At 45.2% G+C, this 19,160-nt stretch overlaps 1 protein-coding gene across 2 annotated transcripts in view; it reads right to left on the bottom strand.

Moving 5' to 3' along the window:
• Positions 1-19,160, bottom strand: part of TTC23L (tetratricopeptide repeat domain 23 like) — a 46,105-nt gene that overhangs the window by 8,477 nt on the left and 18,468 nt on the right. For both annotated transcript variants that reach the window (XM_040338201.1, XM_040338194.1), the window contains exons 3-8: positions 14,562-14,745; positions 11,198-11,321; positions 9,174-9,330; positions 5,985-6,110; positions 3,539-3,716; positions 145-247 (exon numbers count right to left, since the gene is read on the bottom strand). In XM_040338201.1, the coding sequence (XP_040194135.1) occupies positions 145-247; positions 3,539-3,716; positions 5,985-6,110; positions 9,174-9,330; positions 11,198-11,321; positions 14,562-14,745 (872 nt within the window). The remainder of the gene's footprint in view (positions 1-144; positions 248-3,538; positions 3,717-5,984; positions 6,111-9,173; positions 9,331-11,197; positions 11,322-14,561; positions 14,746-19,160) is intronic.

Genomic DNA, 19,160 nt, shown 5'->3' with positions numbered 1-19,160 from the left:
GGCCTTGTGTTTAGTACATGTGCTCTAGGAGGGTAAAAAGGCTGAGAAAAGCTCATCTACATTAAGCTGAAATGTTTCTCTGGCTTTTCTTTTCAATATCTCAGTGAACTCCGAAGTCCGTATCGTATATAAAACAGATCTCACCAATGTAGTCGCCCGGAGCTGCATATGCTTTAGCCAATAACAGACCAGTCTGCGCCGACTCCACACTGAGGGGTTTATATATTGCCTGGCATATAGAATGAGCCTGGAAGGAAGAAGAACGATGTCACTGCGCACAATTTATATAGTTCTATTATTGCTTTTAACCACCTCAATACCGGCACTTTTACCCCCTTCCTGCCCAGGCCAATTTCCAGCTTTCAGCGCTGTCGCACTTTGAATGACAATTACGCGGTTCAAACAACACTTTACCCAAATTACATTTTTAGCATTTTTTTTTTTTTTTACAGAAACAGAGCTTTTTTTTATGGTATTTAATAACTGCTGGGTTTCTTATTGTTTGCAAAAAAAAAAAAAAAAAAAGATTTTGAAAAAAAAAAAAAAAGTTTTTCTTAGTTTATGCCAGAAAATGTTGTAAATAAGTAATTTTTCTCCTTCACAGATGTGCTCTAAAGAGGCTGCATCAGTGTTAATTTAGTCAACTAAAATACGACTAAAACTAAAACAATTGAGATGACTAAAATACGACTACAACTAAAATGGCATTTTAGTCAAAAGAGTGAGACTAAAACTAAATAAAAATTTGGCAACAAATATAACATCGGTCTTTAGTGCATGTTCAAACCTAAATACCATAAATAATGATTTTTTTTCACTCCAGCAGTATATATCGAGTTTGGAAATTGTAGAGAAATGCTTAAATAATGCATCACAATTTAACTACACCCATTACATTTTAGATGAATAAAATTAGTTTTAGTCGACTAAAATGTACTAGATATTTAGTCAACTAAATACGACTAAAATTAAAACATTTGCAGAAGACTAAAATTAAAATGCTATTTTAGTCAAAAGACTGAAGCCCTGTACACACGATCGGTTCGTTCGATGAAAAAAGACCGATGGACTGTTTTCATCGGCCAAACTGATCGTGTGTGGGCCCCATCGGTTTGTTTTGCATCGGTGTAAAAAAATAAAACTGGATAAAAAACCGATAGGAAATTTTGATCGTCTGTGTGGAAGTCCATCGGAGAAAAATCCACGCATGCTCAGAATCAAGTCGACGCATGCTCGGAAGCATTGAACTTCATTTTTTTCGGCTCGTCGTAGTGTTTTACGTCACCGCGTTTTGGCACGGTCGGAATTTAGTCTGATGGTGTGTAGGCAAGACTGATGAAAGTCAGCTTCATCAGATATCCGACGAAAAAAATCCATCGGATTTTATTCCATCAGAAATCCAATCGTGTGTACGCGCATTAGACTAAGGGCCAGATCCACAAACGAATTACGCTGCGTAATTTTTAAAATGCCCCGTCGTATCTTTGTTTTGTATCCACAAAACAAGATACGACTGAATCTGGGCTCGATCCAACTTAGTACGCCGTCGGATAGTAGGTGCATATTTACGCTGGTCGCTAGGTGGCGTTTTCGTCGAATTCCGCGTTGAGTATGCAAATTAGATAGATGCGGCGATCCACGAACGTACGTCCGGCCGGCGCATTTTTTTACGTCGTTTCCGTAAGGCTTTTTTCGGCGTATAGTTACCCCTGCTATTATGAGGCGTACTCAATGTTAAGTATGGCCATCGTTCCCGCGTCAAATTTTAAAAATGTTACGCCGTTTGCGTAAGTCGTTCGCGAATAGGGCTTTGCGTAGAATAACGTCACCGTCGTAAGCATTGGCTTGTTCCGGTTTAATTTTGATCATGCGCACTGGGATACCCCCACGGACGGCGCATGCGCAGTTGAAAAAAAACGTCATTTACGTCGGGTCAAGACGTATTTACATAAAACACGCCCCATCACATCCATTTGAATTGCGCGCCCTTACGGCGGAAATTCTTTCAGGATACAAAAAAAAAACCTGTAAGTTACGGCGGCGTAGCGTATCAGAGATACGATACGCCGGACGGAGGAATGCGCCGCGCTACGTGGATCTGCCCCTAAAACTATATAGAAATTTGCTGCCAAAATTAACACTGGGCGGCACTGATGAGACGGCACTGAAGGACACTGATGAGGAGGCACTAATATGCAGCACTGATGAGCAGGTACTGATGGGTACTGAAAGGCACCGCTGATAGGTGTCACTGATGAGAAGGCACTGATGGGTACTGATTGGCATCACTGTCGGGGCTCCATTGATAATTAGACATGTGCACACTGAAATAATTTGTTTGGTAATTTCGTTTTCGTCCGAAAAATAAATGTATTTAGTTACTCCCGAAAATTCGTTTTTATTTATTTCGTTTTTCGTAAAAAAAAAAGCATTCGTCTGAAAATCCAAATTAAGGTCGAATCTGTCATTGAAGGCTTATGGTGTCTGTCTAATGTTCTAAGAACAAATCTAAAAAAAAACTGATCTGGGGTTTGCCTTTCCATTAACCACTTCCCGACCTCCTCATGTAGATATACGTCAGCAGAATGGCACGGACAGGCACATGTACGTACCTGTACGTGCTCTGCTTGACGTGGGTCGGGGGTCAGATTGGGACCCCCCCCCCCCGGTACATGCGGCGGTCGGGTTCCCTCGGGGAGCGATCCGGGACGACGGCAAGGCTATTCGTTTATAGCCGCCCCGTCGCGATCGCTCCCCAGAGCTGAAACATGGCTTCCCCGTGCTTCACTGTGGCGGCGTATCGATCGAGTGATCCCTTTTATAAGGGAGACTCGATCAATGACGTCAGTCCTACAGCCACACCCCCCTACAGTTGTAAACACACACTAGGTGAACCCTAAATGTTACAGCGCCCCCTGTGTTTAACTCCCAAACTGCAATTGTGATTTTCACAATAAACAATGCAATTTAAATGCATTTTTTGCTGTGAAAATGACAATGGTCCCAAAAATGTGTCAAAATTGTCCGAAGTGTCCGCCATAATGTCGCAGTCACGGAAAAAAACGCTGATCGCCGCCATTAGTAGTAAAAAAAAAAAAATGCAATAAAACTATCCCCTATTTTGTAAACGCTATAAATTTTGCGCAAACCAACCGATAAACGATTATTGCGATTTTTTTTACCAAAAATAGGTAGAATACGTATCGGCCTAAACTGAGGGAAAAAAAAAATTATATATGTTTTTGGGGGATATTTATTATAGCAAAAAGTTAAAAATATTGCATTTTTTTCAAAATTGTTGCTCTATTTTTGTTTATAGCGCAAAAACTAAAAAACGCAGATGTGATCAAATACCACCAAAAGAAAGCTCTATTTGTGGGGAAAAAAAGACGCCAATTTTGTTTGGGAGCCACGTCGCACGACCGCGCAATTGTCTGTTAAAGCTACGCAGTCCTGAACTGTAAAAACACCTTGGGTCTTTAGGCAGCATATTGGTCCGGTCCTTAAGTGGTTAAATTTGCCTTTATTACAAACCCACCTGCAGTAAGTGATGAATGGCCTGGTCATGTTTCTTCCTCTTCTGCTCGGTTTTGGCCATATCCCTGTAAATGGCGATGAGCTCAGAAGAGCTGTCCCCTTCACAAGACACAACGAGCTCCGCACTCCGTTCAAAGTAATTCATGGCGGAACTAAATTTCTTCTGGAGCAGGCAAGACCTGCGATAGAATGATTGAAAGAAACATGGCGAACATTTCATAAAAGTCATAGCAGAATAAACGAAAAGCTGAACATCTAAATCAGGGATATGCAATTAGCGGACCTCCAGCTGTTGCAAAACTACAAGTCCCATCATGCTTCTGACTCTGGTGTCATGCTTGTGGCTGTCAGAGTCTTGCTATGCCTCATGGGAATTGTAGTTCTGCAACAGCTGGAGGTCCGCTAATTGCATATCCCCGATCTAAATGCATGGATGGAGCGGTTTTATCTGTCTAAAAATGTCTGTCCATCCAGTCCTGAGATGTTCAAAGCTCGGGATATTGTTATATAACCTAACCCTGCTTTAAACTTCTCCACAACTTTCTCCCTGACCCGTCCGGTGTGTTTCTTGGCCTTCATGATGCTGTTTGTTCACTAAGGTTCTCTAACAATCCTCCGAGGGCTTCACAGAACAGCTGTATTTACAGTATCTCACAAAAGTGAGTACACCCCTCACATTTTTGTAAATATTTTATTCTATCTTTTCCTGTGACAACACTGAAGAAATTACACTTTGCTACAATGTAAAGTAGTGAGTGTACAGCTTTTTGCTGCCCCCTCAAAACAACTCAACACACAGCCATTAATGTCTAAACCACTAGCAACAAAAATGAGCACATCTCTAAGTGAAAATGTCCAAATTGGGCCCAATTAGCCCTTTTCCCTCTGTGTCATGTGACTCGTTAGTATTACAAGGTCTCATGTGTGAATGGGGAGCAAGTGTGTTAAATTTGGTGTTATCGCTCTCACTCTCTCATACTGGTCACTGGTAGTACAACATGGCTCCTCATGGCAAAGAACTCTCTGAGGATCTGAAAAAAAGAATTGTTGCTCTACATAAAGATGGCCTAGGCCAGTGATGGCGAACCTTGGCACCCCAGATGTTTTGGAACTACATTTCCCATGATGCTCATGCACTCTATAGGGTAGTTGAGCATCATGGGAAATGTAGTTCCAAAACATCTGGGGTGCCAAGGTTCGCCATCACTGGCCTAGGCTATAAGAAGATTGGCAAGACCCTGAAACTGAGCTGCAGCACGGTGGCCAGGACCATACAGCGATTTAGCAGGGCAGGTTCCACTCAAAACAGGCCTCGCCATGGTCCACCAAAGGAGTTGAGTGCTGCCAGAATTTCTGCAGAGGTTGGAGGGGCGGGGGGTCAGCCTGTCAGTGCTCAGACCATGCGCTGCACACTGCATCAAATTGGTCTGCATGGCTGTCATCCCAGAAGGAAGCCTCTTCTAAAGATGATGGACAAGAAAGCCCACAAAGTTTGCTGAAGACAAGCAGACTAAGGACATGGATTACTGGAACCATGTCCTGTGGTCTGATGAGACCAAGAAAAACTTATTTGGCTCAGATGGTGTCAGGCGTGTGTGGCGGCAACCAGGTGAGGAGTACAAAGACAAGTGTGTCTTGCCTACAGTCATGCATGGTGGTGGGAGTGTCATGGTCTGGGGCTGCATGAGTGCTGCCGGTGACTTGTCGGTATGGTTCCCCTATCGAGATGGTTCCTGTAAGGACTGTGCAGGCGCAATCCTTGCCGACGGAAATCTCCGAACCTCGGCCGGCATCCAGGCTCATTTCTTAACATCCCCGTGGATTGGAGGATGTTAAAAAAAGAGCCAGGAGGCCGAGCGAGCGTAGCGAGCCGTCCGAGCGAAGCGAGGACGTGAGGCCGACCGGCCACTTACCTCAAATTCCACATCGCCCTGGATACCGGCTGAGGTTCGGAGATTTTCGTCAGCAAGGATTGCGCCTGCGCAGTCCTTACAGGAACCATCTCGATAGCCGGAACCATATTGTCAGATCACCAGCACTGGGGAGCTACAGTTCATTGAGGGAACCATGAATGCCAACATGTACTGTGACATACTGAAGCAGAGCATGATCCCCTCTCTTCGGAGACTGAGCCGCAGGGCAGTATTCCAACATGATAACGACCTCAAACATCTTCTATTAAATGGGCTTTTTTGATTTTTTTTCCCGATCAGCCGGTTGCAGCGCCTCATCAGTGTATTATGACAGAGGAGAGTCCGGCTGTCACAATACAATGTCCTGGCGGGAGGATTCCTCTACCTACCTTGCTTGTATGGATGCAGGAATTTGTTGGCCAGAATGTTACGTTTATTTTTTTTATTTTTTTTACTCATGAATTTCCTGAATCATTAAATGCCAGGGGATTTAAAAAAAAAAAGAATAATAAAATGAATAATGATAATAATTACCTTCCTAATGCCAAGGCAATGTCTTTCTCCGATATTTTCCCAATAACAGAGCTTTTCTCCTGAAGCTCTTCTAGCTCCTCCACAATTTTCTCCACCTTCTGTAAGCTGGTGTACGCCTCGCCGCCGGTGTGACAGTTCAGGAAATGATCTTTAAATCCTTCATAGGCGTGCACACAAGGTGTGCCAGATGTGCCTGGGCACACCCTAATCACGATGTGCTGCACAGATTCCCCCTGCTGCTTGGCTGCAGAAGAGGAGAATCAATCTCTTTTTCTGTCTCAAAGTGAGACGTCAGGGGTTTGTTTAGACCCCTGATATTTCACCAAAGCCCCCCAATTGGGCTCCTAAAAATTTAAAAATAAATAAATAAATAATACATTTAAAATGTAAATAAAAGAAACTACTGACATCAATCTCTGCTTTACTGACACTGCCCACTGCTCTAATGCCATGTACAGTATATATATATATATATATATATACACACAGTGGGCTCAGACCATACGCCGCACACTGCATCAAATCGTTCTGCATGGCTGTCATCCCAGAAGGAAACCACTCCTAACGATGATGGACAAGAAAGCCCAGAAAGTTTGCTGAAGACAAGCAGACTAAGTATATATATATATACATACAGTGGGCCAGATTCACATAGAGATACGACGGTGTATCTCTGAGTTTCGTCGGTCGTATCTATGCGACTGATTCATAGAATCAGGTTCCGCATAGATCTCCCTAAGATCCGACAGGTGTAACTGTGTTACACCGTCGGATCTTAGGCTGCAATTCCAGGCCGGCCGCTAGGTGGCGTTTCGGTTTATTTACGTGACGAATATGCAAATGAGGAGATACGCCGATTCAGAAATGAACGACCGCCCGGTGCTTTTTTTTTACGTCGTTTGCGTTCGGCTTTTTCCGGCGTATAGTTACCCCTGGGTCTATGAGGCGCGGCCAATGTTAAGTATGGCCGTCGTTCCCGCACCGAGTTTTGGATTTTTACGTCGTTTGCGTACGTCGATTCACAAAAGAGCTGGATGCAAGTTACGCTCACGCTGAAACCAATGACGTCCTAGCGACGTCATTTGGACCAATGCACGCTGGGAAATTTTGCCGGCGGCGCATGCGCAGTTCAATCGACTGGGCGTTCCTATTTGATTGACAGGCTTCCGACGGTCGCATACAGCGCGTCACGAGTTCCCAAAAGTAGCCGAACGTCGGTGCGCAGGCGCCGTATAGAGCCGCACCGACGTTCGGCTTCTTTCAGCAACTGGTGACGCGCTGTATGCGACCGTCGGAAGGCTGTCAATCAAATAGGAACGCCCAGTCCCGCAGCCCATACCCGGAAGCGGCGGGAGAACATCAATCTCTAAAACGGTAAGTACTGCATTCATTTTAAAAAGAACACCCGATTCTGCTTACTAAAATTAGCCTCAATCTAATGTTAACATTTGTTTTTCGGGTGAACTCCCGCTTTAAGCTGAGGTGTCCTCGGCTCTTTTCAGGTGTTTCCGAGGCTCTCCGGCACCCCCCCCCACCTCTGGCCACATGCAGTATTGCATGCCATTGAAGTCAATGTGGAACAAATTATTTTCGTTTCCATTGACTTCAATGGGGAAACTTGCTTTGATATGCAAGCACTTTGGATTACGAGCATTCTCCTGGAACGGATTATGCTCATAATCCAAGGTTCCATTGTATTTGCTTTTTCAATCACTACATGTTTTTTCTCAATACTGTTCACACCCAATTTGTATAATTCACCTTGGTGTTTTTTGCGCCAACACCTTTACATTTGATTTTTTATACGGTCCAGTGTTACACTTTCTTAAAGGGGCAGCTATGTTTTAAAACATTACACTAGGCCCCATTTTCAACCCACTCATTATTACAATAGGACACACTTGCCACTTAAAGTGGTTGTATAGTCTTTTTTGTACTTTTACCTACAGGTAAGCCTATAATAAGGCTTACCTGTAGGTACAAATAGTGGGGTAGATTCAGTAACATTTACGCATTTTTTACGCAGGCGCAGGGCACCGTTTTTGCCCTGCGCCCCACAAATTTACTGCGCTACCCGCGATTCACGGAGCAGTAGCTCCGTAAATTGCGTGTGCGTTCTTTAAAATTGCCCGGCGTAAGCGTGCGCAATTTAAATGATCCCGTAGGGGGCGGGAATCATTTAAATTAGGCGCGTTCCCGCGCCGATCGTAGAGCGCATGCTCCGTCGGGAAACTTTCCCGACGTGCATTGCGGCAAATGACGTCGCAGGGACGTCATTTGCTTCAAAGTGAACGTGAATGGCGTCCAGCGCCATTCACGAATCACTTACGCAAACTACGTAAAGTTCAAATTTTGCGACGCGGGAACGACGGGAATACGTAACATTGGCTGCCCCTGCTAATAGCAGGGGCAGCCTTACGGGAAAACCGCCGTACGCAAACGACGTAAACTGCGTACGCAGGGCTCGCGTAACGTTGTGAATCGGCGTTAGTATGCAATTTGCATACTATACGCTGAGCACAACGGGAACGCCACCTAGCGGCCATCGCAAGAATGCAGCCTAAGATATGCGGGCAGAAGAACATTATACAACGCATATCTTAGGCTGCAGTCGGCGTAACGAGGTTCCTGAATCAGGAGCATTCGTTACGCCGGCGCAAGTAAGCAATTGCGCTGTGTGACTATGGTTACGCAGGCGCAATTGCTCTCTGAATCCGGGCCAATATCTCCTAAAACATTACAGTTTAGGAGATATGCATGCGCACAGGGGATTCTCGGCTGAAGGCCCGGCAGACCCCGGACCTTGCCGGAAAGAAGAACCCCGGGCGCACGCGCGGGAGTGACGACATCACGGGTCCAGCCACTCACAGAACTGGAGCCGCGATACCCGGAAGACGCACAGAGGCAACATGTCAGCTACCTCGGTGTGGACCAGGTAAGCTACTGATGCCTTGATCTAAGGTAAGTATTTCATAATGAGCTAGTATGCGGTGCATACTAACTCATTATGCCTTTTGCCTTACAGGTGACAAAAAAATAATAATTCTGGGACTATACAACCGCTTTAATACTGCGTGTAGTACCGCCACGCTAGCATCCCTTTTTATAACTGTAAAATGAAACGTTCTGGTTTGACGTGAACGCCCCTCGTAATATCATCACACTTCTGATCTCTGTATAAAAGGATATTTGTTCTGCAGCAGGTGCGCCATGCCCAATGTATAGTAAATAGTCACTAGAGTTCCCAAGATTCCTCTTTTTTCCTCCAAAGATTTCGTCATGTCAACGCCACCAAGTAGGATGTTTTTGGCTGATTCGGCATGTTGTTTGGCCTGAGCAGGTAGCCCTACAAAAAAAATAAATAAAAATCAGACGCAAAAGAGTTGCCAGTCAATTGATATTTCCAATTAGTGTAATGGGCACCTTTATTCTGGAGAAAGACGGACACTGAAACACGGCTCAGCACTGAGGGCCTATTCACACTATTGTGTTATCATAAGTTATGGAAGTCCATTTACTCCAGTGTGTTGTGATGCTGGCGCATTGCTTACTACTGTAGTCGTGTGTCTAAATGGATGGTATGTTAGCATGTTTTAACCACTTGTGGACCACCCACTATACATATACTGCGGCAGGGAGGCCGCTGGTCCCCAAAGTGTCGGTTAGTGTTTGGTTTGTCCGCCGCAATATCGCAGTCCTGCTATAAGTCGCTGATCGCCGCCATTACTAGTAAATAAACCACTTGTGATCCGCGCTATGGACGAAAGACGTCCACAGCGCGGCTAAAAAAAAATCGCAGAGATGATCAAATACCACCAAAAGAAAGCTCTATTTGTGGGAAAAAAATGATAAAAATATAATTTCGGTACAGTGTTGTATGACTGCGCAATTGTCATTTAAAATGCACAGTGTGCGGGGACCGCCCTGTCATCCGCCGGCTCAGCTGGGATCAACGGAGCGATCCCCGCTGAGCAAACGGAGCATACGGAGGTGGATCATTACTGATCTGCCCTGTGTGAAAGGGGCCTTAGATTTTTACATTTTTTTATTGGATGTGTTTTGTAGCAGAAAGTAAAAAAAATAAAAAATATATATATATTAGATTTTTTTCAAATATATCCGACTTTTTTTGTTTATAGGGCAAAAAATAAAAACCATAGAGGTGATTAAATACCACCAAAAGAAAGCTCTATTTGTGAGAAAAAAAAGACAAGAATTTTATGTGGGTACAGCACCGCACGACCGCGCAATTGTCAGTTAAATAACGCATGAAGGGGGGTGAATCTTCCGGAGGTCACGTTGTTAAAGTAGCATGCAGTTAGGCCCCTCAACGTCGGAACCAATGACGTCCTTGCGGTGTACTTTGGAGCAATGCACACTGGGAAATTCCACGGACGGCGCATGCGCCGTTCAGGAAAAACGTCAATCACGTCGGGTCACAGTACATTTACATAAAACACGCCCCCCTGATCCAAATTTGAATTAGGCGGGCTTACGCCGGCCGATTTACGCTAGGCCGCCGCAACTTACGGAGCAAGTGCTTTGAGAATACAGCACTTGCCCGTCGGCGGCGTAACGTAGATCGGATACGTTACGCCGCCGCAGAGATACACCGCTGGACGAGAATCTGGCCCATACACTATAACAATGATGCCTCGTACACATGGTCAGACTTTTGACCGTACAAAAGTCCGCCGTGAGCCGGTTGGAAGTCTGACGGACAAAAAGAGAACAGAATCTCTATCTAAGGTCCATCGGAACTTCCGACCAAAGTCAGATGGAGGCTACACAAGGTTGGACTTTGCGAGAAAAAATGCCTGTCTGACTTTTTTTCTCAGAAAGTCCGGCCGTGTGTACGAGGCATTAGGCTTCTGAACAGTGTTTTGCACTGTCATTTAGAAGGTTTCTCTTACACCGCTGTAATACAGACCTGGACCTGGCCGTCATTTTGACAGCTGGGATTTGCTGATGACAGGGGGAAGAAGAGGAACAGAGAATAACATGACAGCTAGTGTCACTAACCTGAGTTCTCATAAACAACCTTCCCACCCTTCCCTACCACCACCCTCCCCCACTACAGCACCCCTACGCCCAGTATTATGCCCAAGGCAGCTCCCTTATCTACCTACGGGTCAGCCCAGCCCTGTTGGTAAGCGTAACAAATATACAATACTTACTAAATTTTCGTTTTACAATCTAGTTTAATAGATTACCTCTACAAGTCAGGTAGCCATAAGCAAGGTTGGCGAAAGCCTCAGCAAGTCTCCAATGGCAGTCCCCATAGATAATTCTGCTCAATGCCACACATCTGATTAACTCTTTGTGAGCTGTAAGAAGCTATAAAAAAAAAAGCTGTTAGCGTTATATGTAAGGCAATAGAAATCAAGGCAAAAATTCAGACATTAGTCAGGTCAGGTTCACATATGTACGGCAGTGGTTCCCAGCATGGGGTCCGGTGGGTTTCTGTTCACTGGTTCAGGTGTGATTCAATAGAGAAGGATTTCCGCTCTAAGCCCCAATCCTCTAAAGCACGCGCCCTTTTAGGAACTAAGAGCCCATTCACACCTAGGCGTTTTGTCGCCTGTAGTGTGACGCCCGCTGCCGCCCCGACACGTCAGAGGGATGATTTAACATTGCCCTCTATGGAGAAAAAAAGTCCCGGACCTTTTTTTCAGGCGGCTTTCAGCGTTTGGCATAGGAGATGGGAACCATCTCCATAGGGGGACAATCTAGGGGCACATCTAGGCGGACAATCGCAGCGTTTTGTCGCCGCAAATCGTGGTACAAAACGCCGATATTTGTCGCCGCAATTCGCGGGACAAAACGCCGCGATTTTGTCCGCCTAGATGTGAACGCAGCCTTACAGGTGCGGCTGGCTCTGCAACGAACTAGGAAGGAAGAAAAATTCAGACCTGCATCACACCTAAAAGAAAGACATGCTCGGGGTATATACAGTGGGCCAGATCCACGTAGAAAGGCGTACATAAAGGCGGGCGTAGCGTATCATAGTTACGCTACGCCGCCGCAACTTTGAGAGGCAAGTGCTGTATTCATAAAGCACTTGCATCTAAAGTTACGGCGGCGTAGCGTAAATCTGCCGGCGTAAGCGCGCCTAAATCAAATGAGGAACAGGGGGGCGTGTTTTATGTAAACTAAGCATGACCCCACGTAAATTAAGCTTTTTTCGAACGGCGCATGCGCACGCATGCTCAGTATCAAGTCGAATTTTCAAATTAAATTACGCCCGCTCAATGCCGAGACGACGTGAACGTAACTTACGCAAAGCCCTATTAGCGAATGTTTTACGCAAACAACGGAAAATTCTACGCTGTCCCGACGTCCATACTTAACATTGCGTACGCCTCATGAGGCAGGGGTAACGTTACGCCGAAAAAAGCCTTACATAAACGACGTAAAAAAATGTGCCGGGCGGACGTACGTTCTGAGAATCGGCGTATCTAGCTAATTTGCATACTCTACGCGGAAATCAACGGAAGCGGCCAGCGTAAATATGCACCCAAGATCCGATGGCGTACTAAGACGTACGTCAGTCGGATCTAGCCCACATTCAGGCGTATCTTGTTTTGTGAATACAAAACAAAGATACTCCGGCGCATTGTAGAATTTACGCGGCGTATTAATAGATACGCCGCCGTAAGTTCTTCGTGGATCTGGGCCAGTATATTCAACTACAACAAATTATTTTAATCAGATAAGGATCATGAACGCGCATGGAAGGCACCTGTACAGCGTGCATGAGCATCCAGAATCTGCATAAAACGACCACCAAAAGAGAGCTCTATTTGTGAGAAAAAAAGGACAAGAATTTTATGTGGGTACAGCGCCGCACAACCGCGCAATTGTCAGTTAACCACTTGCTGAGCGCCGCATGTATATATACGTCGGCAGAATGGCACAGCTGTGCTAAGGGACGTAACTGTACGTCCCTTTGAATTTGCAGGCGTGCAGGGTCGCGCGCCCCCGCCGCATGCTCGGTAAGTGTGACCTTGGGTCCCGCGGACTCGATGTCCGCCGTGTGCCCGCGATCAACTCACGGAGCTGCGGAACAGGGAGATGCCTATGTAAACAAGGCATTTCCCTGTTCTGCCTAGTGACAGGACACTGATCTTCTGCTCCCTGTCATCGGGAGCAGTGATCGCTGTTGTGTCACTTGAAGCCCATCCCCCCACAGTTAGAATCACTCCTTAGGACCCACTTAAAGCGGGAGTTCACCCGAATTTTTTTTTTTTTTAACCTTAGATTGATGCTCATTTTGTCAAGGGGAATCGGGTAGTTTTTTAAAAAACTAAGCTGTACTTACCGTTTTAGAGAGCGATCTTCTCCGCCGCTTCCGGGTATAGGTCTGCGGGACTGGGCGTTCCTATTTGATTGACAGTCTTCCGACAGGCTTCCGACGGTCGCATCTATCGCGTCACGAGTAGCCGAAAGAAGCCGAACGTCGGTGCGGCTCTATACGGCGCCTGCGCACCGACGTTCGGCTACTTTCGGAAAATCGTGACGCGATAGATGCGACCGTCGGAAGCCTGTCGGAAGACTGTCAATCAAATAGGAACGCCCAGTCCCGAAGACCATACCCGGAAGCGCTGGAGAAGATAGCTCTCTAAAACGGTAAGTACTGCTTAGATTTTAAAAAAACTACCAGATTCCCCTTGACAAAATGAGCATCAATCTAATCTAAAAATTAACATTTCCGGGTGAACCTCCACTTTAACCCCTTCCTCGCCCCCTAGTGGTTAACCCCTTCCCTGCCAGTGTCATTTACACAGTAATCAGTGCATTTTTATAGCACTGATCGCTGTATAAATGACAATGGTGCCAAAATAGTGTCAAAAGTGTCCGATGTGTCCGCCGCAATATCACAGTCATGATAAAGATCGCTGATCGCCGCCATTACTGGTAAAAAATTTTTTTATAATAAACATGCCATAAAACTATCCCCTATTTTGTAGACGCTATAACTTTTGCGCAAACCAATCAATATACGCTTATTGCATTTTTTTATACCAAAAATATGTAAAAGAATACATATTGACCTAAACTGAGGAAAACATTTTTTTATATATATTATTTGGGGATATTTATTATAGCAAAAAGTAAAAAATATATTTTTTTCAAAATTTACGCTTTTTTTTTTATAGCCCAAAAAATTTAAAACGCAGAGGTGATCAAATACCACCAAAAGAAATCTCTATTTATGGGAAAAAAAGAATGTAAATTTGGTTTGGGTGCCACGTCGCACAACCGCGTAACTGTTAGTTTAAGCGTCGCAGTGCCGAATTGCAAAAAATGCCCCGGTCATTGGGCAGCCAAATCCTCCGGGGCTGAAGTGATTAAAGTAACTCATGAACTGAAGGGCTTTTAACACATAAACTTCAGGAACAACATGCTCACTTGCTGCCAAACATATCCCACCCGTTTCTAGATGCCATTGTGACATGATAATCAATGTTATCCACTTTACCTCTCAGTGATCATGAAGTTATGATTGGTCGGTGTAAAGTGCTGTAACATTTACAGAATACCGCGCAATACAAATAATAATGGTCGCCTTCTCACCTCGTTGTCTTTGATGAACTGCTCCACCCTCATTTTAGCTTTTGTTAATTTATTCACAGGGAAAGACCGCCCTTTAGGCGGATGGGTGTCATTTCTGTCTGTGTCCTGGGATCTCTCAGTGAAGTCCAATAGACTGTCTTCCGTCTCCTCTGTGTACTGAGCCGTGCCGGCTGTCTTTGGAGTTCTGTAGAAAACAGACATTACTCACTGAGAGACAGAAAAGTCCTGTATTTTTATTATTACCGTGTATCATGACCAGTGCCGATCCTAGGGTCACAGGCGCCTGGGTGCAGAAATATTTCTGGCGCCCCCACATGGGCGTGGTCATTTTGGTAACTCCTCCCCTTTACAAATGTTTCTATGGCTACAACTCAAACGCAGAGATCCTCCCCTAAGAAGTCTTCATTACCCTGGGACCCTCCCATGATCTTTTAACAATAAAGACAATGGGCCAGATCCACATAGATCGGCACCGGCGCAGCGTATCTAAGATACGCTACGCCGCCGTAACTTACTTAGCTTTGTTTCAAATCCACAACGAATTTGCGCCGTAAGTTACGGAAGCCCCAAACATTATAAAGTGGAACTTTAGATTGCGAGCATAATCCGTTCCAGGAGAATGCTTGTAATCCAAAACACTCGCATATCAAAGCGAGTTTCGCCATAGAAGTCAATGGAAACGTAGATAATTCATTCCGCATTGACGTCTATGGCATGCAATACCGCATGTGGCCAGAGGTGGTGGGGGGGGGGGCGTCGGTGAGCCTCGGAAATACTCGGGGACAATATGCTCTCGGAAAGGTTCGGAAACACTCAGGAACAAAGTATTTCCGAACAGCTCGGAACAGCTCCGAACCATTCCGAGTTTCACCAATGCCCTCGTACCTCTGGCCGAATGCGGTACTGCACACCCCATTAGCTTGAATCCTGCAAGTTTTGCGAGACAACACTCGCAAACCGAGTCAGGATTAAAAAAAAAAAAAAGTTGCTCGTTATTCAAAGCGCTCATTAACCGCGTTACTCGTAAACCAAGGTTCCACTGTATATATTTTTTTTAAGGCAGAAGCCCTAGAGAAACACATTGAAAATAGATGGGTGTTGCAATTTTTTTATTTTAATAATTTTTTTATTACATTTTTCATGGAAAAGGTACAAAAAGATAAGAGAATAAGAAAACATTGGTATTTTCTGTTATACATTAGGACAGTGATGGCAAACCTTGGCACCCCAGATGTTTTGGAACTACATTTCCCATGATTTTCATGCACTCTGCAGTGTAGTTGAGCATCATGTAAAATGTAGTTCCAAAACATCTGGGGTGCCAAGGTTCCCATCACTGCATTAGGACATACAATGGAGAATTGTATGGACAAAACACCAGTCATATTGGAACTTTAACAGTGAATGTTATGCTAATATTAAGGGTATTGGTCACCCCACCCAGACACCCTATCTGGGAGCAAACTGGGGCTGGGAGGCATCACGGCCAACTAGGGTAACCACGTGTCCCGGATTGCCCGGGACAGTCCCACATTTTGCAGTTCTGTCCCGGGTCCCGGGCACCTTCAATCCAGGACAATACAGTGTCCCGGAATGAAACTGACACAGCCACCAGATGAGCTCACGGTGGAAACATTCTGTTTCCCAGCCCAGGGTGTTCGCCCCGCCAAATGCCCTGCAATGCACTGCCCACTGCGCCAACCAGGGAGCAGTAAAAGCTGGTCATTAAGGAGCGGGGCTGGGAAGCCGACATCCTTAACAACTGATGAGTCACCAGCTATCAATGGGCTTCCCCGCTGACAGCAGAATAAAAAATAAATAAAGCTGCCAATAATAATAATAATAAAAAAAAACGGTGTGGGGTCCCCCTCCCCTAGTCCATTCCAGACCCTTTTGGGTCCTCTGGTGGCTTTCAGATTCTGATAACCCCCCCTGCCTAAATGCCACCACAACCACCAGCCAGGGTAAGATGGGGACGTGGTGCTTCGGGGTGTGGGGGGCAGAGCCTGAGGGGTATGGTATGGGCTAGGGGGAGAGGGCACTGTTTTTTGTGCTTTTTTATTTCAATAGCCAGGTGCCAGCAATTGCAACCACGAGTCAATTTAAATGTGATTTGACTGTTTTTTTTTTCTTTATAAATGTAATTTTTGCTGCAGCAGGTTCTATACATGGTACAGATGCACCACTTTACAGGCAGACTAAGGGGACCCCCAGGCACGATATTTAGAGGAATTGTTCATTTTTATTGTTGTACTTTAACAATAATTGTAATAACTGCTCCTGAAAAAAACAGGATCATTTTTAAAAACCTTTTTTTTGCATTGATACATATAAGCCTTTAAAATTGGCAAATTTATGTGAAGGAGGGGGGGGTGTCCCTGAATTGCGGTTTAAACATGTGGTCACCCTACGGCCAACCCCTACTTTAATTTCAATACTTTGTTCACATTTTTAAAGCAAAGTGTCAACAGAAACAAGAACAATGGGCCAGATTCACATAGAAGAGCGGCGGCGTAAGGTATCATAGATACGTTACACCGCCGCAATTTTTCATCGCAAGTGCCTGATTCACCAAGCACTTGCGATGAAAACCTACGCCGGCGGCCTCCGGCGCAAGGCGGGCCAATTCAAATGGGCGTGTGCCATTTAAATTAGGCGCGCTCCCGTGCCGGACCTACCGCGCATGCTCCGTTTCCGAACTCCCGCCGTGCTTTGCGCGAAGTGACGTCATTTTTTCGAACGGCGACGCGCGTAGCATAATTCCGTATTCCCGGACGGCTTACGCAAACGACGTTATTTTTTAAATTTTGACGCGGGAACGAGGGCCATACTTTATACAGCAATACGATTGCTGTGTAAAGTTAAGGCACCAAAAACGACGACTAACTTTGCGACGGGAAACTAGACTAGCAGCGACGTAGCGAACGCGAAAAACCGTCGGGAATCGCCGTAACTCCTAATTTGCATACCCGACGCTGGTTCACGACGCGAACTCCCCCCAGTGGCGGCCGCAGTATTGCATCTTAAGTTCCAACAGTGTAAAACAATTACACCTGTCGGATCTTATGGCTATCTATGCGTAACTGATTCTATGAATCAGTCGCATAGATACTCTGAGAGATACGACGGAGTATCTGAGATACTCCGTCGTATCTCGGCTGTGAATCTGGGCCAATGTACCCGAGGGCACTTAATGAGCATTCTTTATGGGCACAATGTGATGATGATGCACCATAAATTACACAGTAGTTTCAAGAAATAAAATAAAATAAAATTATACATGTAAAAACGAAAAAACAAACATACTAGATATGTATGACAATTTATGTTACCGGTATTTGAGTACGGTAAGTAAACAGGTAGGTCACAATCCAAAAGAGACTTGCAATGGTTTATACTGTATGGAAGAAATTGATTGTATATCATATAACTAGTAGGGTCTTATATATGGTAATGTTTATGTGGGTTTAGATCTACTATACCAGTATTCCCATGGTTCCCATATTTTATATGCTTTTTGAAGGTTGCCATTGGCTGAAGCAAACATTACTTCATAGGTAGCGTGGGTTTGAGTGGTTTGAAAGACTTTGCCCACGGTTGGGGGTTTATGATCTCTTCAATGTCTAACCAGTGTCAGTCGAGCCGCTGGTAAAATATGGATTAGTGCAGTTTTCAGCTGGCGAAGGATGAGTTATATCCCTAGAGAGCATAGCGCCAATCCTGGTGACAAAGGGGTAATAATCCCTAAAGCCTCGTACACACGATCAGATTTTCCGATGGGAATTGTGTGATGACAGACTGTTGGCCGAAAATCCGACCGTTTGTACGCTCCATCGGACAATTGTTGTCGCTCCATCGGACAAAAGTACAAACACGCATGTTCGTAAGCAATGCTCACCAAACAAAACATTAGCAAAAGATGCCCAAAGGGTGGCGCTAAAGAGCTGAAAAACCACGTAGTATGTCTAGTACATCACTACGTTCGTGTTTGTTGGCCGATAATTGTGTGCCGTTTTTATGCAAGACAAAATCCAGGCACACGCCCTTCGGACAAAAGTCCAACGCTTTGTCTGCGGAAAATCTGATCGTGTGTTCGAGGCTTGACACTTTAAAGATAAGTGCTAAGATGCCAGACCAAAAAAAGGACAAACAAGGTAAATTATGCTAACCATAGGCAATGCTTTAGAAGCCTTTACAGCATGGGTGCTAAACCTGTAGCCCTCCAGCTGTTTCGGAACTACAAGTCCCATGAGGCATTGCAAGCTGCTGACAGTTACAAGCTTGACTCCCAAAGTCAGAGGCATGATGGGAATTGTAGTTTGCAACAGCTGGAGGGCCACAGGTTGAGCACCCATGCTTTACAGGTTACCACGGACTCCATCCATCTTCCCATCAACTCTGACCAGCTTCCCTGTCCCTGCTAAAGAAAAGTATCCGCACAACATGATGCTGCCACCGCCATGCTTCACGGTGGGAATGGTGTGTTCAGGGTGATGTGCCATGTTAGATTTCTGTCACACATAGCGTTTAGCCTTTAGGTCACAAAGTTCAATTTTGGTCTCGTCTGACCAGAGCACCTTCTTCCACATGTTTGTCAGA

This window comes from Rana temporaria, chromosome 1 (assembly GCF_905171775.1).
Source record: "Rana temporaria chromosome 1, aRanTem1.1, whole genome shotgun sequence".
Lineage (NCBI taxonomy): Eukaryota > Metazoa > Chordata > Amphibia > Anura > Ranidae > Rana > Rana temporaria.
This window is presented reverse-complemented; position numbering and strand designations above follow the sequence as displayed.